Source organism: Aythya marila (genome assembly GCF_965140915.1).
Source record: "Aythya marila genome assembly, contig: HAP1_HAP1_SCAFFOLD_931, whole genome shotgun sequence".
Classification (NCBI taxonomy): domain Eukaryota; kingdom Metazoa; phylum Chordata; class Aves; order Anseriformes; family Anatidae; genus Aythya; species Aythya marila.
In genome coordinates this window covers 646-24,059 of record NW_028137388.1, presented here as the reverse complement: position 1 = coordinate 24,059, position 23,414 = coordinate 646, and the positions used below count along the sequence as shown (strand labels likewise).

The 23,414-nt window shown below is 71.4% G+C and overlaps 3 protein-coding genes across 3 annotated transcripts; 1 reads left to right on the top strand and 2 right to left on the bottom strand.

Moving 5' to 3' along the window:
- Positions 1-47: 47 nt before the first annotated feature.
- Positions 48-3,936, top strand: LOC309890853 (glycoprotein-N-acetylgalactosamine 3-beta-galactosyltransferase 1-B-like; the record flags this gene model as incomplete). Its single annotated transcript, XM_082785249.1, has 4 exons — positions 48-192; positions 1,976-2,637; positions 3,338-3,550; positions 3,817-3,936. 4 exons carry the CDS (start codon positions 48-50, stop codon positions 3,934-3,936), a joined length of 1,140 nt encoding a protein of 379 aa, XP_082641375.1.
- Positions 3,937-5,273: 1,337 nt separating this feature from the next.
- AGAP2 (ArfGAP with GTPase domain, ankyrin repeat and PH domain 2) lies at positions 5,274-19,702 on the bottom strand. Its single transcript, XM_082785250.1, has 18 exons — positions 18,757-19,702; positions 11,710-11,768; positions 11,540-11,627; positions 11,024-11,109; positions 10,774-10,915; positions 10,543-10,677; positions 9,984-10,105; positions 9,752-9,904; positions 9,396-9,482; positions 9,205-9,309; positions 8,956-9,118; positions 8,744-8,863; positions 8,131-8,277; positions 7,290-7,441; positions 7,112-7,202; positions 6,691-6,913; positions 6,240-6,489; positions 5,274-5,561 (listed from the first exon to the last, which is right to left on the bottom strand). Exons 1-18 carry the CDS (start codon positions 18,914-18,916, stop codon positions 5,355-5,357), a joined length of 2,490 nt encoding a protein of 829 aa, XP_082641376.1. The 5' UTR covers positions 18,917-19,702; the 3' UTR covers positions 5,274-5,354.
- A 131-nt stretch (positions 19,703-19,833) lies between these two features.
- On the bottom strand, positions 19,834-22,793 carry LOC309890855 (uridylate-specific endoribonuclease C-like). The gene is made up of 6 exons (XM_082785251.1): positions 22,567-22,793; positions 21,727-21,929; positions 21,523-21,639; positions 21,036-21,142; positions 20,386-20,528; positions 19,834-19,982 (listed from the first exon to the last, which is right to left on the bottom strand). Exons 1-6 carry the CDS (start codon positions 22,776-22,778, stop codon positions 19,868-19,870), a joined length of 897 nt encoding a protein of 298 aa, XP_082641377.1. The 5' UTR covers positions 22,779-22,793; the 3' UTR covers positions 19,834-19,867.
- Positions 22,794-23,414: the final 621 nt, after the last annotated feature.

The following is a 23,414-nucleotide window of genomic DNA, read 5'->3' as shown; positions in this document are numbered from 1 at the left end:
CCCCCAATACCGTGTCCCCCCCCCCCAGCCACCAGCACCCCGGGGCCATGTGGCTGCGCCCCCCCAAGGTGCCCCCCTTCCCCCTGGGCTTCGCCGTGGGTCTGGCCCTGGCGGGGGGCTTCCTGCAGCTGGCCTGGCCCCCCCCGAGACCCCCCCCCGGCCCCCCCCGGCTCCACATCCCCCCATCCACAGGTAAATCACGGGGGGGGGGGACACGGGAAAATAAGGAGGGGGGGGGACGATCCCGGAACCGTGGCCACGTGGGGAGGGTGCGGTGCCCGGCACACCCTGAGCAGGGTGACAAGTGGCACCGGGGGGGGGACAAGGAAGGGACAGGGCGGGGGTGGCACTGGGGACACAAACAGGGTGGTGTGGCTCTGGGTGGGGACAGGGACAGGACAGTAGGGTGGGTTTTTTTTGGGGGGGGGGCAATGAAGGGACAAGGTGTGACGGAGAGGTGGCTCCGAGGTGGTGGCAGGGACACGGTGGTGGCGGGGGGGGGCACGGTGTGGGTGGCGGTGGGGACAGGGACAGGACAGTGGGTTTTATTTGGGGGGGGGACACAATGAAGGGACAATGTGGAGGTGGCTCCAGGCTGGTGGCAGGGACATGGTGTGGGTGGCAGTGGTGGTGGCACTTTTGGGTTGGGGACAGTGAGGGGATGGGGATGGGGACAGGGCCACAGCTGGCTCAGATGGAGGGGACACCGTGGGGAGGGGGACACCGTGGGGAGGGGGACACCATGGGGGGGTCACCATGTGGGGGGGGGGGTCACACCCCATGGCAGGGGGGGCAGCTCGGAGCGGGTGGCACCGCGTTGGGTCACCGTTGGGTCACCAGGGTGGCGCAGCCAGGACCGGGCGGCCACCAAGGGTGCCCCCGATCCCTCAACCCCCCGGCGCTGCTGGGGGTGCCACCACCCCCCTTTGGCATTTAGCCCCCAAATTCTCCCAAATCTCCCCCACCAAATCCCCCAAATCTCTCCCCCAAATCCCCCCAAATCCCCCCAAATCCCCCCAAATCTCCCGCAAATCTCCCCCAAATCTCCCCCAAATTCCCCCAAATTTCCCCAAATCCCACCAAATCTCCCCAAATATCCCCCAAATCCCCCCAAATTCCCCCAAATTCCCCCAAATCCCCCCAAATTTCCCCAAATCTCCCCCAAATCTCCCCCAAATATCCCCCAAATCCCCCCACATTTCCCCAAATCTCCCCCAAATTCCCCCAAATTCCCCCAAATCTCCCCCAAATCTCCCCCAAATCTCCCCCAAATCTCCCCCAAATCCCCCCAAATCTCCCCCAAATCTCCCCCAAATCTCCCCCAAATCCCCCCAAATCCCCCCAAATCTCCCCCAAATCCCCCCAAATCCCCCCAAATCTCCCCCAAATCCCCCCACATTTCCCCAAATCTCCCCCAAACACCCCCAAATTCCCCCAAATCTCCCCCAAATCTCCCCCAAATCCCCCCAAATTCCCCCAAATCTCCCCCAAATTCCCCCAAATCTCCCCCAAATCCCCCCAAATCTCCCCCAAATCCCCCCAAATCCCCCCAAATCTCCCCCAAATCCCCCCAAATCCCCCCAAATCTCCCCCAAATCCCCCCAAATCCCCCCAAATCTCCCCCAAATCCCCCCAAATTTCCCCAAATCTCCCCCAAATCCCCCCAAATTTCCCCAAATCTCCCCCAAATCCCCCCAAATCTCCCCCAAATCCCCCCAAATTCCCCCAAATCTCCCCCAAATTCCCCCAAATCCCCCCAAATTCCCCCAAATCTCCCCGAAATCCCCCCAAATCTCCCCCAATTCCCCCCAAATCCCCCCAAATTTCCCCAAATCCCCCCAAATTTCCCCAAATCTCCCCCAAATCCCCCCAAATCCCCCCAAATCTCCCCCAAATCCCCCCAAATCTCCCCCAAATCCCCCCAAATCCCCCCAAATCACCCCCAAATCTCCCCCAAATCCCCCCCCCTTCACAGTGAACTCCAGCGAGGCGCAGGCCCTGCAGCGCCGGGTGCGCATCCTGTGCTGGGTGATGACGGCGCCCGGCACCTTGGCCACCCGCGCCCGGCACGTGCGAGCCACCTGGGCCCGGCACTGCGACCTGGCCCTCTTCATGAGCTCGCGGCCCGAGCCCGACTTCCCGGCCGTGGGGCTGCCGGTGGGGGAAGGCCGCCAGCAGCTCTACTGGAAAACCATCCGCGCCTTCCAGTACGTCCACCGGCACCACCGGCACCGCGCCGACTGGTTCCTGAAGGCGGACGACGACACCTTCGTGGTGGTGGCCAACCTGCGCCGGCTGCTGGCCCCCCACAGCCCCCGGCGCCCCGTCTATTTCGGCAAACGCTTCCGGCCCTTCGTGGCCCAGGGCTACATGAGCGGGGGGGCCGGCTACGTGCTGAGCCGCGAGGCCCTGGGGCGCTTCGTGGGCGCCGTGGCCTCGGGCGCCTGCCGCCACAGCAGCGCTGTGGAGGACGTGGCCCTGGGGCAGTGCCTGCAGCGCCTGGGGGTGGCGGCGGGCGACTCGCGGGACGCGCGGGGCCGGGAGACCTTCCACCCCTTCCCCCCCGAGCGCCACCTCACGCAGCCGCTGCCCGCCGACCCCTACTACCCCTCCTACTCCTACTACCCCGTGCGCTGGGTGAGTGCTGCACACACACAACCCCCCCCCCGCCCCGAAACACACCTGCGGGGCTCGTGGCACCCCCCCCCCACCCGTGTCCCAACAGACCCCTGCCCACGGCCCCGTGTCCTCCTGTGTCCCCCCCGTGTTCTCCCCACACCCCCGTGTCCCCCCCACGTCCTCCTGTGTCCCCCACACCCCCCCCCATGTCCTCCCACACCCCTGTGCCACCCCCACACCCCCCATGTCCTCCCCACCCTCCCCGCAAAGCCCCGCCCACCCTATTTGCATCCAAGCCCCGCCCACCTCACCCCACCCACCCCCTCCACCCTAATCCCCAGCCCCACCCTCACACCCCACCCCCTTAACGACCACACCCCTTTACGCCCCGCCCCTTTACCTTACACCGCCCCTTTCCCTTAAGCCCCGCCCCTTTACCTTATACCACCCCCTTTTCTTTACACCCCGCCCCTTTCCCTTACACCCCGCCCCCTCCCTTACCCCCCACCCCCTTTCCCTTACACCCCGCCCCCATTCCCTTAAGCCCCGCCCCCTCCCTTACACCCCGCCCCTTTTCCTTAAGTCCCACCCCCTCCCTTATGCCCCACCACCTTTCCCTTACACCCCGCCCCTTTCCCTCACACCCCACCCCTTTCCCTTAACCCCGCCCCCATTCCCTTAAGCCCCGCCCCCTCCCTTACGCCCCGCCCCCCCGCAGAGAGCCGAGTGCTGCTCGGACCTGTCGGTGTCGTTCCACTACGTGAGCGGGGAGGAGATGTACGCCCTGGAGTACCTCACCCACCGCCTGCGCCCCTACGGCTACCGGCACCGCTACCAGCCCCCCCGCTGCCCCCCCACAACGCCTCCGCCGGGGGGCACGGACAGTGAGGACGGAGCCCCGCTGGCCAAACTGGGGGGGCTGGGGGGCACGGTGGGAGCCTGGGGGGGGTCTCAGGGGGTTGGGAGGGTTTTGGGGGGGGGGGTGCTACCCATGGGCCCCTCCCCGTAATAAAAGCATTTTGGGGGTGGGTCCTTGTTGGGGTGGGTCTGTGGGTATGGTGGGGGGGTGGGCACGGACATGTGGGACACCGGCACCACTGGTACCAGTATGGCCACCAGTACCACTGGTACCAGTATGGTCACCAGTACAACCAGCACCACTGGTACCGGTATGGCCACCAGTACCACTGATACCAGTATGGTTACCAGCACCACCAGTACCACTGGTACCAGTATGGCCACCAGTACCACTGGTACCAGTATGGTCACCAGTACAACCAGCACCACTGGTACCGGTATGGCCACCAGTACCACTGATACCAGTATGGTTACCAGCACCACCAGTACCACTGGTACCAGTATGGTCACCAGTACAACCAGCACCACTGGTACCAGTATGGCCACCCCAAGCCCCATCCCCAACGCGGGGGGGTGACGTTGGGAGCCCCCTCCCCACACCTCGGTGCCACCCGGGGCTGGGTCCCCATGGGGGTGGCAGCCAGATTTGGGGTGCTGGGGGGGGGGGCAGGATCAGGCCCCGCACCCCATGGCCCAGCCCCACAGCCCCATGGCTCTCGGACACTGCTCCATGGTCCAGTCTTGAAGCATGGCCCCCCCCCCAAAAAAAAAACCAGCCCCCCCACCCCCCTAGCACCCCGTGTGCCCCCCCCCCGGTGCCGGCACGAAGCAGCAGCCGCGGTCACAGCGCCAATCCGACATTGTCACGTACTTACAGTTACAACCCGAGAGAGGAAACGCTGTACATACACGGCCCGGACCGCCCCCCCCCCCAGCACCGCCCGGACCCCCCCCCCTTAAACCCCAGGCACCCACGGGTGGGGGGGGGGGCGGGGGGGCCCTGGCTCAGCCCCACCGGCGCTGCCGGGGCACGGGGGCGTCACGGCAGCGGGCGCCCATACATTCATGGGGGGGTCCCGGGGCAGGGGATGGGGTGGGCACCGTGCTCCCCTCCCCTCCCGGCCTCCCCCCCCTTACCCCTCCCCCCCCCCCCAAGGCCCGTGGCCAGCAGGAGAGGTTGGGGGGGGGCCCCGCTGGTGTCCCCCCCGCCGGGCACCGCAGCGCCACGGCGAGGGGCTGGCTCTATCCTAACGCTAAACGAAGCAATAAATTAAAGAGGTTCCCAAGGGGACGCCGAGAAAAAGATGGGGGGGGGGGGGGGACCGGGGAGGGTTGGGGGGGGGACAGGCCATGGTGGCTGGGGGGGTTGGGAGAGGGGGGGGTTGTACAAAAGGTCGTAGAAAAGGACGGGGGGGGGGGCGGTGGGGTCTGCTCTGCTCCTGCCACGCAGCCCTGGGGCTGTGCCAGGGGGTGGGGGGGGCATGAAGTGAGGGGGGGGGACCCGGTGGGGGTGGTATGGAGATGGGGGGGGGGTGACACGGGCAGTGGAGGTGGGGACATCACCGAGCCCCCCCCCCCCACAATGTCTTGGCTGTGCCAAAACGTGGCGCCCACCCCGTACAGTGCCTTTTGGGGGGGGGGGGGGGGGATCCCCCCATCCCTGCACCCCTGCTCCCCCCAGGACTTATGCGGGGGGGCGGGGGGGGGACACACACAGGACCAGAAGAGACCCCAGCGGGAGCTGAATAATAATAAATAGAGCATCAAAAATACAAACCGGGGGGGGGGGGGGGCAGTGCTGGGCCCCCGGAGCGCAGCGGGGGGGGGGAAGGTTGGTGAGGCGGGGAGGGGGCTGGGGGGTGGGGGGGGGGTCCCCGCTATACCAGGGCTGTCCGGGGCTCGCAGGGGCCCACGCTGGCGGCGCTGCTCTTGCGGCGCAGGCCGGGGGTGGGGGGGCCGCCGAGCCCCTCTCCGGGGCAGCCGTGCTGCAGGAGGATGTCGGCGCACTCCTGGCTGCCGGCGCGGCGGGCGTAGAACAGCGCGGTGCGACCCTGCCCGTCCCGCGCCCTCACGTCCGCGCCGTACTGCGGGCACGGGGACGCCGTCAGGAGCCGGGGTCGGGGTGGCTCCGGGCCGTGCCGCGGTCCCCCCGGGCTCCCAAGGTCACCCCCGTGTCCCTCGCGGCCACGCCACGGCACCCCAAGCCATGCCGTGCTCCCCCCGGCTGTGCCATCCACCCCATGTGCCCCACGGCCACCCCAAGTCCCCACCGTGTCCCCCATGGCCACCCCGAGTCCCCCATGGCCGTGCCGTGACCCCCAGAGCCACGCCATCACCCCCAAGACCACACCGTGCTCCCCGTGGCCACGCCGTGCCCCCACAGCCACACCACGTCCCCAGCCATGCCACCTCCCCCCATGGCCATGCCGTGTCCCCGTGTCCCCCTTGGTGAGCTGGGCTTCCCAAGGCCACCCCACGCTCCCCATGGCCATCTCATCACCCCCGCCACCACCCCATTTCCCCAGAAGCCACACCACGGTCCCGCTGACTGTGCCACGATCCCCAGAGCCATGTCACCATCCCCACGGCCACCCCACGTTCCCTGTGGCCACCCCATGACCGTGCCACGACCCCCAGAGCCATGTCACCATCCCCACGACCACCCCACGTGCCCCACGACCACCCCATGTACCCCACGACCACCCCACGTACCCCACGACCACCCCCTGCCCCCCGCCACCGCCAGCCCTGCCCGGACGTACCCACACCAGCAGCTGGGTGATGACCACGAGGGCCGTGTCGCAGGCCAGGTGCAGCGCCGTGCGCCGCTCCTTGTCGCTGACGCCGAGCTGCTCCTTCTTGCTGTGGGCCAGGAGCAGCAGCACGGCCTCCAGGTCCTTCTCCTGCACCGCCTGCAGCAGCTGCTCCCCCAGTGGCGCCTCGGCCGCGGGCAGCGGCGCCAGGAACAGCCGCTGCTCGTACTTGGCCCGGATCCACGACTCCCGCTCCTCCCTGGGGGGCACGAGTGGCCTCAGGGGACGCGTGGCACCGGGGGGATGCGTGGCACGAGGGGATGGATGCGTGGGACCAGGGGGATGGATGTGTGGCACCAGGGAGAGCCGTGGCACCGGGAGGGGATGCACGGCACAGGAGGGGACACGTGGCACCAGGGGGGACACACATGGCACGGGGGGGGGGGAAGCCGCTGCTCACCGGGACGACTCGGGGGTGGGTTTGCAGCGTCCCTGCGGGTTTTTCTCCCAGATGCTGTTGGCGGTGGCATTGCCGATGGAGGCGAGCACCAGCGTCAGCTCCCGGGGCCAATCGTCCAAGTCGAGGGAGCGCACGCGCGACAGGTGGGTGCCCAGGTTGCGGTGGATCCCCGAGCACTCGATGCAGATCAGAGCCCCCAAATTCAGGCTGGCCCAGGTGGGGTCTGGGGGGGACAAACATGGCCCCGTGAGCCCGACGGAACCCCACATCCCATGACCCCCAGGTCACCCCGTGTCCCCACGTGCCCCCGTCACCCCGTGCCCTGTGTCCCCACGTGCCCCCGTCACCCCCCGCCCTGTGGCTCCCCCACGGCCACGCCGCCCTGCGCCCCACGTCCCCCCCAGCACCCCGTGGCACTCACTGGGCGCCCCACAGTCCACGCAGAGGGAATTGCCACGGGCGTTTCGGATGGCTTGGATGGCCACAGCCTCGCTCTGGCTGTCCATGCGCGCCTGGGGACGGACAGCAGGGTGAGCAGGGGCTGGGGCTGGGGGGCAGAGAGACCCCCAAAGCCACCCCCACCCCCCTCCGGGCCCTACCTTGTTCTTGCTGCTCTCGCAGCACTGCAGGCTGGCCAGGATCTGGCTCTCGATGGCCTGCACCCAGGCGTCGCGCTCCTCGAAGCTGCTGGCCTCGAAGTGCCACGTCTGCCCCGTGCTGGACACGATGATGAACTCGAAGTTCTCCTCCTCTGTGGGACCAGAGACCCCCGTGAGCGGTGGGACGGGGCTCAGCCGGTGCTGCAGGACCCCCCCCCACCAGGCTCAACACCTCCCCGTGGTCCCCCCCCCAAAGCCCCCCAACGGCCGGGACTCCCCCCCGGCTCTTCCCGGCCGCGGCCACCGGGCGGGGAGGGGACGAGGACGCAGCGGGTGCGGGGGGCGGCAGGCGCGGATGGGACACAGCCACATGCATGGGTGGAGCAGGCCACGCGCCACGCACCACGTTACCTGTTTTATAAATATTTCTTAAACTACCAAAGCTTTTTAATTTCCACATTTTGCGCTTGGCTGCGGAGGGTCCGGGGCAGCGAGAGCAGAGAGAGGAAAGGGGGGAAGAGAGAGTCACGAGAGGAGCCCGCAAAGCCCCGGGGATGGTGAGGGGGGGGTGGGGGGGTGGGGGGGACGGCGCCGGGGCGCAGGGAGGTGGCAGGCGGTGGCACAGCGAGGTGAGGTGGGGGGGGGGTGCGTGGGCAGGGCGGCGTGGCTGAGCGTGGCGGGGTCGGGTCCAGGCTCCGGAGCCCTGCGGCTTCCTGGGGCATCGTCCCCGTGGAGGGGGGACGGGGACGCTGGCGTTGTCCCCACGGCTCTGCGGCCGCCGTCCCCACGTGCCCCCGGGGGGGGGGGGGGCTCTCGGGACCCCCATCCCCGCGACTCTCACCTTCTGCCTGCCCCGCCGAGCCCTCCGTCTTGGACGGCGTCGACAGCTTCTTCCTGCGGTGTTTCTTCCTGTCCACCATGGGCGACGGCGGGGGGTCTTTGCCCGAGCTGCCGGGGCTGGAGATGGCCTCGGAGGCGGGGGGGCCGTCTGCCGAGGGAGACGCTGGCTGGGGGGGGCTCAGGGACACCGGGCTTGCCGGGGTCACCTGGGCCACCGGGGTCAATGAGTTCAACCAGTGCCGCCACTGGAGTGGGCCACCAGGATCAAGGGGGTCACCGGGGTCACTGTGCTCACTGGGCTCACTGGGCTTACTGGTCTCAGTGGGGACACTGGGTTTACTGGGGACACCAGCTCACTGGGACTCTTTGCGGCCTCCAGGATCACCACGGTGTTTACTGGGCCACCAGTGCCACTGGTGCCACCGGCATCACTGAGGCCACCGGGCGCATCAAGGCCACCAGGGGCCACTTCGGTCCCCAGGGTCCCCTGGGTGCCACCGGGCTCAGCGGGGCCACCTCAGCCCAGGTGCCTGGCTCCGTCCCAGTAAGGTGGCCGGGGATGGGGACGGGGACAGGGACAGGGACAGGGACAGGGACAGGGACAGGGCACTCACCGGAGCCCGACAGCTTGGCGCTGGAGGCGGAGGCGCAGCGCTGCAGGGACCGCTCGCCCTTGCCCGTGCTCTTCATCCCTGGCTCCGGGGGGAGGCTGAGCCCCACGGGGGAGGCGCCGGCTGCGGGCAGGGACAGGGCGGTGACCCGGGTGTCCGTAGTAGCCCCCCCCCGAGGGAGACACGGCCACCGCCGTCTCCCCCCTCGGACTCACCGCCAGCCTCGGGCGCCGTGCCCCCCGCCACGTCCTTCACCAGCCCGTTGATGCTGGCGGAGGGGCCGCAGGCGGAGATGGCGCGGGGGGGGCGCTTGCCGGGGACCTTGACGGTGGTGCGCAGCAGGTCCATCTCCTTCCCGTGCGTGCTGTGGATGTAATCCTGTGGCGGGGACAGGGGGGTGCTGAGAGCGGGGCGCCCTTGGGGACTATGGGGACGATGGGGACGATGGGGACGGGGACACTCACGTTGATGCTGGGATGGTAGAAGAGGAGCCCGTTGCTGGACAGGGTCACGTACTTCTTCTTCCACTCCTTGTTGAGGGAGTTGCCGCTGCGCTTCAGCAGGAAGCTCTGGGGACGGGAGGGCGGTGAGGGGGACAGGGACGAGGGGACGGGGGGGGGACACGCACGTCCCCACCCGCCACCGCCCTGCCGACCTGCTTGATGGGGATGGCGCGGCCGCTGCCCGCCGCCTCGCCCCGGCTGTCCAGGCTCCGCTTCTCCGAGTCGCTGCCCCGGCGCGTCTGAGGGGACAGGGGACAGGGGGGGTGGCACGCCTGGCCCTGCTGGGGGCACCCTGGAGTGCCCTGCTGCTGGGACGGCCCCGGTGCCACCCACCCTGTGTCCACTGCGGTCCCACCCGCACCCCCATCACCGCCCTGCCGGGGGTCACCCCGGTGCCACGTGCCCCCAGTGCTGTGGGGACACCCCATGTGCCTCGTAGCCCCTCCCCAGTGTCACCCCCCCATCCAGGTGCCCCCCCCCCTCCAGGTGCCCCCCGCTGCCCACTCACGGCGAAGAGGCTGGTGCGGCGCTTGGCCCCGCGGTGCAGGGAGCTGGGGGTGCCCAGGGGGGCCGGGGTCTCGCTCCGCAGCTCCCGGTGGCTGACGTTGGGGGTGGAGGGCAGCGAGGACGAGTAGTCGCTGGTGTGGCCCCCGTTGCTGGCCTGGGGGGGGACGCGGGCTCAGCACCGGCCCCGGCCCCCACCCCGGGGGGGGGGGACAGGGCTGGGCAGCCGGGGGTACCTGGCCAGGGTGGGCGCCCCCGACGGGGGTGGAGGCGGCCGAGTGGCTGGGGGTGCTGGGCAGCGACTTGCAGGAGGCCAGGAGCTGCTGCTGCTTCTTCAGCGCCACCGCCTTCTGGGCCACTGCGCCGGGGGGGAGGGAGGGAGCTCAGCTGGGACGGGCTGGCGGGACCCCCCCCGACCCGCCTGACACCGGCCACGGACCCCCCCCGACATGGCCATGGTCCCCTTTGTGCCCCAAGCATCCGAGCATGGGCCCCCTCCCATCCCATCCCATCCCATCCCATCCCATCCCATCCCATCCCATCCCATCCCATCCCATCCCATCCCATCCCACCCCACCCCATCCCATCCCAATCCCAATTCCATCCCAATCCCATCCCATCCCAATCCCACCCCACCAGCCATGGACCCCATCCCATGCTCTCCAGCCCCCCACCACAGCCCCCACTCCATCCAGCCCCTCTCCTTAACGCACCCCAACCCCAAATCCCACCCTGCCACGACCCCCAGCCCCCCCCCTGTCCCCCCCCACCATGTCCCTGTGCCCGGACACCCACCCTCGGTGAAGACCCGGTCCACGTTGAGGCCGTAGGTGGCGCAGGTCTCGTAGTAGAGGCAGCGCTTCATGTCCCCGCACAGCGCCTGCGCCCGCGCGTCCTCGATCACCCGCGGGTTGGAGGAGCTGATCTTGTCTGGGGAGGGGGGGACACACGGGACACAGGAGGGGCTGAGGCGAGGGCCGACCCCTCCCCGTCCCCGCGGGGTTGCCGCCACGTCCCCCGGCTCACCCTGGGTGCCCACCAGCGCCAGGGCCACCTCGCTGGCGCCCCGGTAGCCGCTGAGCAGCGTGTGGAGCTGCGTCACCTCCTCGAAGCTGCTCTCGTTCTCCAGGCTGAAGACGAAGATGACGGCGTCCGCCCAGCTGGCAAACTGGGGGTGGTGGTGTGGGGAGGGGGAAGGGGGGGGTCAGGGCTCGGCGCCGGCCGGCACAGCCCCCCCCCATCCCCCCCGGACCCCCTTCCTCCAGCCCACGCTGACCTTGGCGTCCGGGGCGCCTCCTTCCTCCCGGATGAGCAGGAGGTGGCTCTGGCCGTCAACCAGCACCTCGCGCTTGAACTGCCCACCTGGAGAGGGGGGGAGGAGAGGGGGGACCCACGGTCACGGCCTGTCCCACGGACACGGCCCTCCCATGGCCATGTCCCTCCCATGGCCACCACGTCCATCCCATGGCCTTGTCCCTCTCTTGGCCACGTCCTACCCATGGCCACGTCCTACCCATGGCCACGACCATCCCATGGCCATACCTGTCCCATGGCCACCACGTCCATCCCATGGCCTCGTCCATCCCATGGCCACGTCTCTCCCATGGCCACCACGTCCCACCCATGGCCTTGTCCACCCCATGGCCTTGTCCCTCTCATGGCCACCACGTCTGTCCCATGGCCACGTCTGTCCCATGGCCAAGGCCACCTCATAGCCACGCATGTCCCATGGCCACGGCCAACCCTCCAGCAACCCCCTCCCCGCAGCCGCCCCCATCCCACGGCCACTCACTCTCCGTGGGCTCCAGCCCCACGTAGGAGCCGGTGAGGAAGCGGTGGACGAGCGCCGACTTCCCGCTCTTGCTGCTGCCCAGGACGCCCTGGGGGGAGGACAGAGGGGACATCAGCACGGCCGGGGGGCCACCAGGACACGGGGCAGGGCCACCAGGACACGGTACCCACCAGGCGGATCTCGGGGACGGAGCGGCCGAGGGTCCATTCCTGGCTGTTCACCAAGGCCTCTGCAGGGAGGAGCGGGGTGAGGCGGTGCCCGGACACCCCCGGCACCCCCCCAGCCCCCCGGCCCTGGGGTGTGTGGGGGGGGGGCCACGGCCGCCCCCAGCCCTGCGGCAGTGCCGCCGGCAGCTCCCTGCGTGGGCGGCCACGAGCTGTCACCAGGCAACGGCACCGCACCGAGCCCGGTGGGGGCGGCGGGAGGGATGCGACGTGGCACCGACGTGGCTGTGGCACCACGGGACCCGTCCTGCCCCGCTCGCCACGGGCACGAGGACGCGGTGGACACGAGGATGCGGTGGACACGAGGACAGGCCACGGGGCACGAGGATGGAGGGTGGTGCAATAGGCATGAGGCTGCAGCGTGGCACGGGGACGTGGCACGGCACAGGGATGTGACGGGCACAGGGGCACCTTGTGGTGGCACCACAGCGCAGGGGGCACAAGGATGTGGCACGGCACAGGACACAGCGGCCATGAGGACACCATGGGCACAGGGCTGCAGCGTGGCACGGGGACACGAGGGGCATGGGAGCAGCGTGGCACGGGGCTGTGGTGTGGCACGGGGACCCCAGGTCACGATGGGCACGAGGACGCAGCGTGGCACAGGGGTGTCAGATGGCGCGAGGACACAGGGCTGCAGCGTGGCACGGGGACGTGGCACAGCACAGGGACACCACGGGCACGGCACGGGGGGAAGGTGGCACGGAGACACGGCGGACACAAAGATGCAGTGAGAGGGGAGGAGGTGGCACGGCACGGGGACATGACGGGGGCGAGGACACCAGGGCGCAGCGTGGCACGGGGACACCACGGGCACAGGGACACCAAGGGCACAGCACAGGGGAACGTGGCAGGCACAGCACAGCAGGCACCGCGGGCACGGGGCACGAGGGGGAGGCACGGCGCAGGGACGTGGCACGGCACGAAGACACGAGGACGCTGCGTGGGCCCCCACGCCCCCAGCCCACGGCAGGGCCCACGGCTCCGCACCTCCTGCGCCACCAGGGAGGGAAACTGAGGCAGGGACAGGCGGGGTGCCCCCCCCACGCACCCTCCCGTGCCTCAGTTTCCCCCGTGGCACACGCGGGGTGGCTCCAAGGTGTGCAGCAGCGCAGGGGTTAACGCCGGTGCCTGGCACCCCGCGTGGCGTCACCGCGCTGCCACCCACGGGTGTCCCGGCTGCCACCCCCAGCAGCGCTGCCCACACACCCCCTGGGAGGGGGGGGGGGGTCGGGGATGGGAACCCCGACCGGTGGGGTTGGGGCAGGGTGGACGGACAGACGGACGGGCAGGGAGCCCGCAGCTGGCTATGGGGTGGTGGGACAGATGGACGGGGGGGGGACGAGCGGGTGCGCGGACGGACGGACGGACGGGTACGTGACGCACGGATGTGTCCGGGATGGATGGAAGGACGGACGGGTCGAGCGATGGACGGACGGACAGACGGACAGGATGCCCACAGCCTGGTGGCACCAGCACCCCCGGGGACCACGGGGTGGCCCCGAACCGTTGGAGGGGGGGTTGGGGGGGGGGGGGGAGCCTTTCCCGGGGGTGTCGCACGGCGCAGGTGACGCACGGCTCCCCACGGCCCTGCCCGCGCAATGCGGGGGCGCAGCACCCACGCCCCCCCATCCTCCCCGCAGCCATCGAGACCCCCCCCAAGCTGTGGGGCGCGGACGGGTCCTTCCCCACAACCCCCCCCCCAGGAGCGAGCCGGCACCCGGACCCCGCTCCTCACCCCACCGCTTGTCACAGCCCCATGCGGGGGAAACTGAGGCACGGCGCTGCTGCACAGCCCCCCCCCCCCCCACCTCCCCAAAAAAACAACAACCCTCCCGCGGTCCCAGGGGAAACTGAGGCACGGGGCCTTCCCCCCCCCCGGCCCGGTACTCACTGGGGGGGCCGCCCCTGCCCAGGTCGGTGCTGAGCAGAGCCCAGGGGGGCGCGGGGTGCGTGGGGGTGGACGCCGGGCTCTTGGCGAAGATGCCGCTGATGAACTTGAGCATCTTGCGGTCGCGGGTGGAGGCTCGGCCGCCCTCCCGGCCCCGCTTCAGCCCCGCGCCCACCTCGCCGGGGGGGGGGGCGGCCGCCAGCACCCCGGGCAGGGGGTGCAGGTCGCTGTTGTCCAGGGTCTTGCTCTTGCCCTTGCGCGGGGACAGCCGGGCCCTGGCCGGCGGCCGGGGTCCCCCTTCGGCACCCGCCGCCTTGGCCCCCCCCCCCCCCGCCTTGGGGCGCCCTTTGCCCTCGCCCTCGGGCCAGGAGAGGCGGCTGCCTTTGTGGGGGGGGGCTTTGGGGGCCTTGGGCTCCGAGCCCACCTTGGCCCCGCTGGTGGTCACCGTCTTGAAGGGTTTGGTGCCGGCCAGGCGCAGGCGGCGGGGGCCGGCGGACGGGTGGGGGGACGACACCCCCGGGGCCGCGTGGGTGGGGGGCTTGGAGCCCTCCGGGGGGGGCTCGGGGCAGCCCCAGCTGGCTTGGGCCAGCAGCGGGGGGCGGCTGGGGGGGCACGGGGGGGGTCCCCGGCCCCGCTCCCCCGGTGCCTCCAAGGTGCCCTTGGTCCCCCGGGCGACGGCTTCGGGTTTGGGGGGCACGGCGGGCGGGGGGGGCAGCGAGGCCGGGTCGGGCTTGGGGGGCACGGCGGGCGGGGGGGGGGGGGGGCAGCAGAGCGGGGTCCGGCTTGGGGGGCACGGCGGGCGGCGGCGGCGGCGGGGGGGGGGGCAGCAGAGCGAGGTCGGGTTTGGGGGGCACGGCGGGGGGCGGCGGGGGGGGGGGCGGCAGCAGGGCTGGGTCGGGCTTGGGGGGCACGGCGGGGGGCGTGGAGGCGGGCGAGCGGGGGCGGCCGGAGCCATGGCCCCCCCCTGCCCCCCGCGCCCCCGTTGCCGGGGGGGGGCCGGGGCTGGGGGCGCGGGGGGGGCCGGGGGGCAGCGGCGGGTCCGGGGGGCAGGAGCCGGCGGTACTTATCCAGAGCGCGTCCTGGCGCTGGAACAGCCGCTCCGGCCTCTTGCTCTTGCCGCCGCCGCCGCCGTCTTCAGCCCGGGGGGGGTCCCGGGGGGGTCCATCGGCCGCCCCCGTTTGCTCCGGGTCGTCCGGGGCTGCCACCGACTCGAGCTTGACCAGGGTGAGGGAGATGAGGTAGGTGGTGCGGCGCTGGAGGCCGGCGGCCCTGCTCATGGGTGCGGGCAGGGCCCCCCCCTGACCCGGCCGGGTTTGGGGGCTCGGAGCCCCCCCCCCCCACACACACACACCCCTCCCCTCCCCTCCCCTCCCTTCTCTTCTCTTTTCTCTTCCCCTTCCCCTTCCCCTTCCCCTCCCGGTACCGGGCACCGGGCACCGGTCGGGGCTCGGCGCGGCGGCTCCGCGCCCGTCGGTGCCTCCTGGATGCTCGGCGCCGTCCCCACCCCCGGCCCTGCCCCCCCGAAGCCTTCCCCGCTCGCCCGCCCCCGGAGGGGTTGGCACCGCCGCCGCCCCCCCCCCCCCAACCAAAACCCCCCCCCGGGGCTCTCCGCCACCGGGATCGGGGCCGCCCCCCCCCCCCCCCCCCACGCCCCTCGCGCACCCGGGGTTAGCGACCGGGGAGGGGGGGGGGCGGCGGCGGCGGCGGGGACGGGGAGCTACGGGGGGGCCATGGCCGGGGCTCCCGGTCCGGCCCCGGGGCTGACGGCAGCGCCCCGACGGGCTCCTCCTTTGTGGGGGGGGGGGGGGGCCTGAGAGGCCGGGGGGGGGGCGCCGGAGCCGCCGCTCTCCGCCATGCGCCGCTCCCGGGGCCGGGGCGGGGGCGGGCGGCGGCCCCGGTGCTACCGGGCAGGCGCGAGCGCTCCCGGGCGCCCCCCCCCGGCACCGGGACCGGCCCCCCCCAGCCCCCCCCGCAGCCCCCACAGCCCGGCGTCCCCGTGCCTCCTTCCCCATCCCCTTCGCATCACTTCCCGTCCTCATCCCGAATCCCATCCTAAATCCCATCCCCGTCCCCATCCCTGTCCCCATCCCCTTCTCATCCCCATCTCCATCCCCATCCCATCCCCACCCCATTCCCATCCTCATCCCAAATCCCATCCCTAATCCCATCCCATCCCCATCCCCAGTTCCACCCCATTCCCAACCCCATCCCCTTCCCATCCCTATCCCATCCTCATCCCAAATCCCATCCCCATCTCCATCCCCTTACCCTTCCCATCCCATTTCCATCCCAAATCCCATCCCAATCCCAATCCCATCCCAATCCCCATCCCAAATCCCATCTCATCCCAATTCCATCCCAATTCCATCCCAAATCCCATCCCATATCCCATCCCAATCCCAATCCCCATCCCCATCCCGGTACCCTGATCCGCCCCCCCCCTCGCAGCAGCAGCACCGGGGCTGACCCCCGGCACCGCAGGGACACCGCGGGGCCACCACGGGGACACGGCGGGGACACGGCGGGGGCTGCGGGGGCCAGAATGGGGCCAGGCCCCGTTTTCTGGCATTTTTAGCAGCGGCGCAGAAATCCTGCTGCATCCCGTTACCACGGCAACGGCGGGGCCGGCGCTGCAGCGAGCCAGCGGGTGCTCGCCCGCGGTGCCACCGCCACCGCCGCACCGGGGGCTCTCCACGGCCTGTCCCCCCCCCACCCCCCCGTGTCCCTGTCCCCACGTGGGCACGGCCGAGGACGGTTCCTGGGGATGGACGTGGGGTCCCGGGGGGGGGATACTGGGGATACTGGGGCCAAGAATGGGGCAGGGGGGCAGAGAGGGGGCAGAGAGGGGACGTGGGGACAGGTTTGGGACATGGGGACAGGTTTGGGACGCGGGGACAGGTTTTTGGGGCTGGACACAGCGTTTAGGGACAGCCACGAATTTGGGGACAGCCACGGCACCAGGGACGGACACGGATTTGGGGACAGACGGGGACGGACACAACACCCGGGGACAGCCACAGCCCCCCCAGGTGGGCTCAGCAGCACAAGACCCCCCCTCTGCGCCCCCCCCCAGGTACTGGCAGGGACATGAGGGGGGGTCCCAGCCCCACACCCCCCCCCCCCCGTGGGACACGGAGCCCCCTGAGGGGATGTGGGGGACCTGCCCCCCCCACGTGGGGACCCCAGGAGCTGGCACGTGCCCGGTGCCCCCCCCCGGGGTGCTCGTGATGGAGCCGGGTGCGTTGTCGCAGCAACCCGCCCACGGCCCCCCCCCCGCAGGCGTGTGCCCCCCCCAGCTCCCCCCCAGCTGGGGCGTGCACCCGTCACCCCCTCGACCCCCCCGTCCCCCTCTGCCACCCCCTGTCCCCCCCCCACGGGTGGCACATTGCCCCCATGCCCCTGCAGGCTGGGGGGGGGGCTTGGCACCCCCCCACTGGACCACCCCCCAGTACAGCCCAGTCCCCCCCCAGTGCCCCCCAGCAGCCCCCCCAGGCTCGCCATCGCTTGGGGGTGGCGGTGGCAGCCCCACGTCCCACCCGGGGGGGGGTCACCAGGTGCGCCCCCCCCCCCCCCGGAACATCCGTGTCCCCTCCCCATCACCACCGGGCCCCCCAAAAACCCCTGGATGTGGGGGGACTGGGGGGGGGGGCAGGAAGGATTTGGGGGAGGGGGAGCACCCTGAGGATGGGGGCACAACGGGGGTCGCCCATTGGGGGGGTGTGGGGGATGATTTGGGGAGTGGGGGGGGGTTCTGTGCCCCCCCCCCCCGCGGGTGCTGGCGGTGGGTACCACTTTGCGGGCGCCTAGCAACGCGGCATCCCCCTGCTTCCCGTCGCCATGGCAACCGCGATGGGGAGATGCCAGAGCACGAGGCTGGGGGGGGCGGTGGGGAGGGGGGGGGGACACGGGGATGCGGGGGGGGGGTTCGGAATGAAGCTTGGGGGGGGGGCACCGTGGACCTGGTGCTGCCACCCCTGCGGATGCCCACGGGGTGGGAGGTGAGGGGGGGGGCTGGAGGTGGAGGGGGGGGCCCCTCCGCTCCATGGGGCCCCCCCCCATGCAAAGTGGGGCCCCCAGCAGCGGGGGGGGGGCACGGCGACCGCCGGAGGTGAGGAAACGCCGACGTCAGCGACCGCAGCGCCGGGGCTGTTGCACCGGAAACCGCCCGACGGCGCAGCTGGGGGGAAGGGGGGGCTGGGTGCGACCCCCCCACACCCCTTTCCCCCCCTGGGACCCCCCCAGGCTGGTCCCTGCGCTCCCCCACCCGGTGCCCCCCCCCCCCCCCCCAGTACCCCCAGCATCGGGGCTGGATCCAGCCTCGGCCCCGCCGCCCTCGCAGGCCTGGCCCCGATGGGGTTGGGGCCCCCCGAGGTGCTGGGGGCCCCCCGCAGGCACATATTGGGGGGGGGGGGGCCCTGCTGCAGCCCCAGGGCCCCCCCAGAATGGGGATGGGGACCCCCCTGCGGCACCTTCGGGCCCTGGGAGGTGCCGGCCTTGCTCCGGCAGGCGCTGCTGTGCCACTCGTCCGTCCGTCCGTCCGTCCATCCACATGGCCATCCACCCTTCCAGCTGTCCGTCCATCCACCCCCCCACCTGTCCGTCTGTCCGTCCGTCCGTCCGTCCATCCATCCATCCATCCACCCGTCCACCCACCCGTCCATCCAGCCTTCCCTCCCTCCGTCCGTCTGTCCGTCCGTCCATCGTCCATCCTCCCCTCCGTCCACCTGTCCGTCCGTCCCCTCCCCAACCTCCAGGCGCCACCACCACGGCCTCTGGGCCTGGTTCCCAGTTCCCAGTGCCCAATTCCCAGTACCGGTTCCCACTTCCGGTACCAATTCCCAGCTCCAGTACCAGTTCCTGGTACCGGTTCCCAGCTCCAGTACCGGTTCCCAGTTCCGGCACCAGTTCCCAGCTCTAGTACCAGTTCCTAGCTCCAGTCCCAGTTCCCAGTTCCAGCACCAGTTCCGAGTCCCGGCACCAGTCCCCAGCTCCAGTCCCAGTTCCCAGTTCCAGCACCGGTTCCCAGCTCCAGTCCCAGCTCCATTCCCAGTCCCGGTCCCCATTCCCAGTGCCGGTACTGGTCCCAGCGCCGTGCCCCGTACCTTGCACGACGCTGAGCGATGCGGTGAGGCTGGCGCGCAGCCGCGGGTCGGGCACGGTGCCCACCAGGCGGATCAGGTTGTTGAGGTGCTGCTTGGCCCCCTCGTGCCGCTTCACCTCGGCGCGGATGGCGGCCAGCACCTGCTGCCGGGGGGGGCCCATGGCAGCCCCCCGCCCTCAGCGCCGCGGCCCCGGGGCCATGGCACGACCCGGGGCGCGTCCCCGCCGCGCGGCCCCCGGCCCCATCCGGCCCCGCTGCGCCCTCGCCGCGCTTCCTGGCTGGCGTCACCCCGTGGGGCCGGCGTCACCCGTGGGGCCCGGCGTCACCCGTGGGGCCCGCGTCACCCGTGGGGCCGGCAGGGGCGCAGGGCTGGGCCTGGGAACGGCGCTGCCCGTCCCGCCGGCGCGTCGGGGCAGGCTGGGGCTCGCCGTGGCGGCCCTGCCCTGCGCCCCCGCGCCCCGACGGGGACGCGCTGGGGACGCGCTGGGGTGCCCCGGGGGGGTGGCGGGCAGGGCGGGGGGGACGGGATGGGGACACGCCAGGGAGCGGGTGGGACACGCACGTGGGTGGGGACGCGGCAGGGACACGTATGTGCCAAGGGACACGCGTGCACCGGGGTGCAGGTGGGCCAGGGATGGGTGTGCAGGACACGGGACGCGTGTGCGGCTGCACGGGCACGCAAGGGACACGTGTGTGCGGCCACATGGACACGCTAAGGACACGTGTGGCCACGAGGACACGAGAGGGACACGCGTGGAGCCACACGGGCACGCTCCTGGCACATGTGTGCGGTGACCGGGACACATCAGGGACACGCATGAGGTGACAGGGACATGGCAGGGACACGCGTGTGGTGGCAGGGACACGTTAAGGACACGCGTGTGGTGACACGCACAGCCCCTGTGTCACTGGGGGGGGGCACAGGGACGTCTCCATCCCCCCCAGCCCCACACTGAGCCCTGTTGGGGGGTGGGGAGGAAACTTCCCCCCCCCCAGCCCTGTGGCTTCCTGCCACCGCCACGTGGCACCCATGGGACAGCCCCGGGGGTGGGGGTTGGGGGGGAACGGGGACCCTGAGGCGGGGGCAAACTTGGGTTTATTTGGGGGGGGGGTCAGGGGCTGAGGGGGTAGGAGGAGGCCACGAAGCGCTGCCCGTTCCCGTAGTAGGAGCTGGTCCAGGAGTAGGTCTGGATGGTGGCCGCTTTGCCCCCCAGCGTCACGTGGCACCTGGGGGGGGGGGGGGGGACAGGCGGTGACACCGGGGCCACGCGGGCCCCCCCCCAGCACGGCAGGGCTGGTCCCACGCTGCCACCACCCCCCCCCCCGCCATCAACAGGTCCCCAGCGTGGGTGCCCCCCCCCCATCCGTGGGTCCCCTCTGAGGGTCCCCCCCCAATCTGTGGGTCCCCAGCGTGGCCCCCGTGCTGCCCACGTGTCCCCAAGCCCCCCCCCAGCTGCAGGTCCCCAACATGGGACCCCCCCCAGCTGTGTGTCCCCAACGTGAGACCCCCCCCAGCTGCATCCCCCCACCGTGGGACCCCCCCCACCCCTGTCCCCACGCGGCTCCCCCCCCCCATGGACACGTCCCCTGGGCCCCCCCAGCGCCCCCTCCCCGTTCTGCCCCCCCTCACTCCTGGTCGGGCCGGGCCTTGTAGCACAGGGTGTACAGGGCCAGGTCGAACTCGGGGCTGGAGCCCATGAAGGTGGAGCCGATGCTCTTCAGGTGCCCGTCCCAGCGGTACTGCAGGGCCAGGATGTCGGGGAAGGTGTCCCACTGCGGGAAAGGGGGACACCGTGGGGACACGGGCACGGGGACACCGTGGGGACACCGTGGGGACACCGTGGGGACATGCTGGGACCATGGGCATGGCCCCAGGGAATGTCCCACTGCGGGCATGGGGACACCATGGGGACACCGTGGGGACACGCTGGGACCAGGGGTATGGCCCCAGGTCACAGGGACGGGCATGGGGACACCGTGGGGAGCAGGGATATGGCCCCAGGGAATGTCCCACTGCGGGCATGGGGACACATTGAGATCACAGGCACGGGGACATTATGGGATCACGGGCATGGGGACACAAAGGGACCATGGGCACGGCCCCAGGGCGCAGGGATGGGCATGGGGACACGCAGGGACCATGGGTTGGGGACACCCAAGGACGATCGTGGGGTCTCTGGGGACAGTCACCGGGGGTGGGCGCAGAGGGATGGGGACACTGGGGACACTGGGAGGGGGGGGCCAGGCTGGGGGGGGGGGGGGCCAGGGGGCTGCACTCACGGGCCCGTCGTAGCTGTAGCTCAGGTAGTTGAGCTGCCCCAGCTTCTCCAGCCGGTAGAGCTGCACCCAGCTGTGGCAGCCCGACACCTTCCCCTTCTTGATCTCCCCTGGGTGCAGGGCAGGGGGTGGGCAGGGGGTCCCCGTCCCCGTCCCCGTCCCTGTCCCTGTCCCCATCCCTGTCCCCGTCCCCGTCCCTGTCCCCGTCCCGACGAGCTGCCCCCGCTCCCCCTGCCCTCCAGTCCCACAAATCCACCCCCCAGCCCCATCCTCCCCGTGTCCCCCTGCGCCCCCAGCACCCCCCCCATGTCCCCCCAGCCCCCCCGGTGTCCCCCTGCCCCCCCCATCCTCACATCCCCCTTGTCCCCGTGTCCCCCCATCCCACCACCTCCCCCCTCTCCGTGTCCCCTGTGTCCCCCCAGCCCTGTGCCCCCCACCCCCTCCCCGCGCCCCCCACCCCCTCCCCGTGCCCGTGCCCCCCCCCCGGTACCGTGGAAGACGTGCTCAAACCCGGACGAGTCGAGGGCGCTGCCACCGGAGCGCGAGTAGAGCCCGAACCACATCTCCTCCAGGTCCTCCCGAAACGCAGCCTCCGAATCGTACAGCCCTGGGGGGGGGGGGGCACAACCCTGGCATTAAACGGGGGGGGGGGGACACGGCCACCCCGAGCACCCCCCCCCGGGTCCCTTTTTACCCTTCTCGAGGAAGAAGCTGCTGAGTGTGGCCATGACGGGGGTCTCCAGGACGGCGTCCAGGAACTCGGCCACCTCGCGCCGCTCCGCGCTCGTCACGGCCTCGCCGCTGCCCGTGGGCGCCACGAAGTTGTCCAGCAGGGCCAGCAGCCGGGAGAAGGTCGGCCGGGAGAACAGCGCGTCCTCCGCCACCCACGAGAACAGCCTGGGCACGGGGACGGGGACGTGGGACACGGGGACGGGGGACACGGGGACGGGGGACACGGGGACACGGGGATGTGGGACACCAGGATGGGACATGGGGACGTGGGACACGGGGACGGGGCATGGGGACGTGGGACACAGGGACAGGGGACACGGGGACACGGGGACGGGGGACACGGGGATGTGGGACACGGGGACGGGGCATGGGGACGTGGGACACGGGGACATGGGACATGGGGACATGGGACACAGGGACGGGGGACACGGGGACACGGGGATGTGGGACACGGGGATGGGGGACATGGGACACAGGGACGGGGGACACGGGGATGGGGGACACGGGGACGGGGCATGGGGACGTGGGACATGGGGGAAAGGAAGGGAAGGGACACGGGATGGGACATGGGGATGGGATGGGACACAGGGACAGGGATGAGATGTGGGACATGGGGACGGGAGACAGGGACATGGGACAAAGGGACAGGGATGGGACACGGGGGTGGGATACAGGGATATGGGACATGGGGACAGGGGTGGGATATGGGGATGGGACATGGGGACGTGGGACACGGGTGGGAGACGGGGTGGGAATGGGGTGGAAATGGGGTGGAAGCGCCCCCCTCTCCCACCCCCCTCACTTCTCGGGGGCGTAGTCGTGCCCGGCCCCGCTCTGCCCGCCGGGGACGCGGTGCTGCAGGTTGAGGACGATGTCCCCGGGGGCGGCTCGGTGGCGGTCGCTGGCGTGGAGCCGCTCGGCCACGGCGCTCAGCTCCTGCGGCGACACCGAGAAGCCGCCGGCGGCCGCCAGCAAGGGCGGGAGGCACAGCAGCACCCGCAGCACCCCCCCCATGGCTGGGACCCCCCCCCGGCACCCGGCGTCGCCCCCCTTTTATCCCCCCCGGGCCCTATCGGTGCCCCAAGGCCAGGAACGGGGTCACCGGGGTCGCCGGGGGGGGGGACTTGGCACGGGGTGGGGGCGCGGTGCCGAGGGATTTGGGGTGATTTCGGGTGGTTTGGGGACACCCAGCCATGATACTGTGGGTGGGGTGGGGGGCCCTGTTCCCCCCCATCCATCCCCCGTGGGGATGCTGGGGAGGGGGTGGCCCCCCCCCCAAAAAAAATTGCCCCTCCCCAGGAGCTGCCCCTTATCGGCGGGGCAGTTAATGTGTCAGGGAGCACATGCTGCCCCGCCAAGGCCTTCCCAGGGCTGGGGGGGGGCAGCCCCCCCCCCCCGACATCCCCCCCCCTCTTTACAGGGGTTATGTGGGGCTGGGGGGGGTCAGGGGGAGGAGGCGGAAAGGGGCTGGGGGTGATGGGGGGGGGATTAGGGGGGTTTTGGGGGGGATGGGGGGAACCAGGGGGTGCCTGGAGACCTGAGGAGGGGGGGCAGGGGGATAAATAGTGGGGGGGGCAGGAAGTGGGGGCACTGCAGTGCCTTGGGGGACACAGGGGGTAGTGGGGGGGGGCTGGGGCTATGGGGGGGGCA

Coding starts and splice junctions, on each gene's coding strand:
- AGAP2 (XM_082785250.1), bottom strand. CDS start 18,916: ATGGGCCCCCCCCGGCAGCAGGTGCTGGCCGCCATCCGCGCCGAGGTG. Junction 9,905..9,983: donor GGGGCGCCCACCCTGGCCAG/GTACCCCCGGCT, acceptor GTCCCCCCCCAG/GCCAGCAACGGGGGCCACAC. Junction 5,562..6,239: donor TCACCCAGCTGCTGGTGTGG/GTACGTCCGGGC, acceptor CCGTGCCCGCAG/TACGGCGCGGACGTGAGGGC.
- LOC309890855 (XM_082785251.1), bottom strand. CDS start 22,778: ATGGGGGGGGTGCTGCGGGTGCTGCTGTGCCTCCCGCCCTTGCTGGCG. Junction 21,930..22,566: donor CACGACTACGCCCCCGAGAA/GTGAGGGGGGTG, acceptor CCCCGTGCCCAG/GCTGTTCTCGTGGGTGGCGG. Junction 19,983..20,385: donor AAGGCCCGGCCCGACCAGGA/GTGAGGGGGGGC, acceptor CCCCCCCCCCAG/GTGCCACGTGACGCTGGGGG.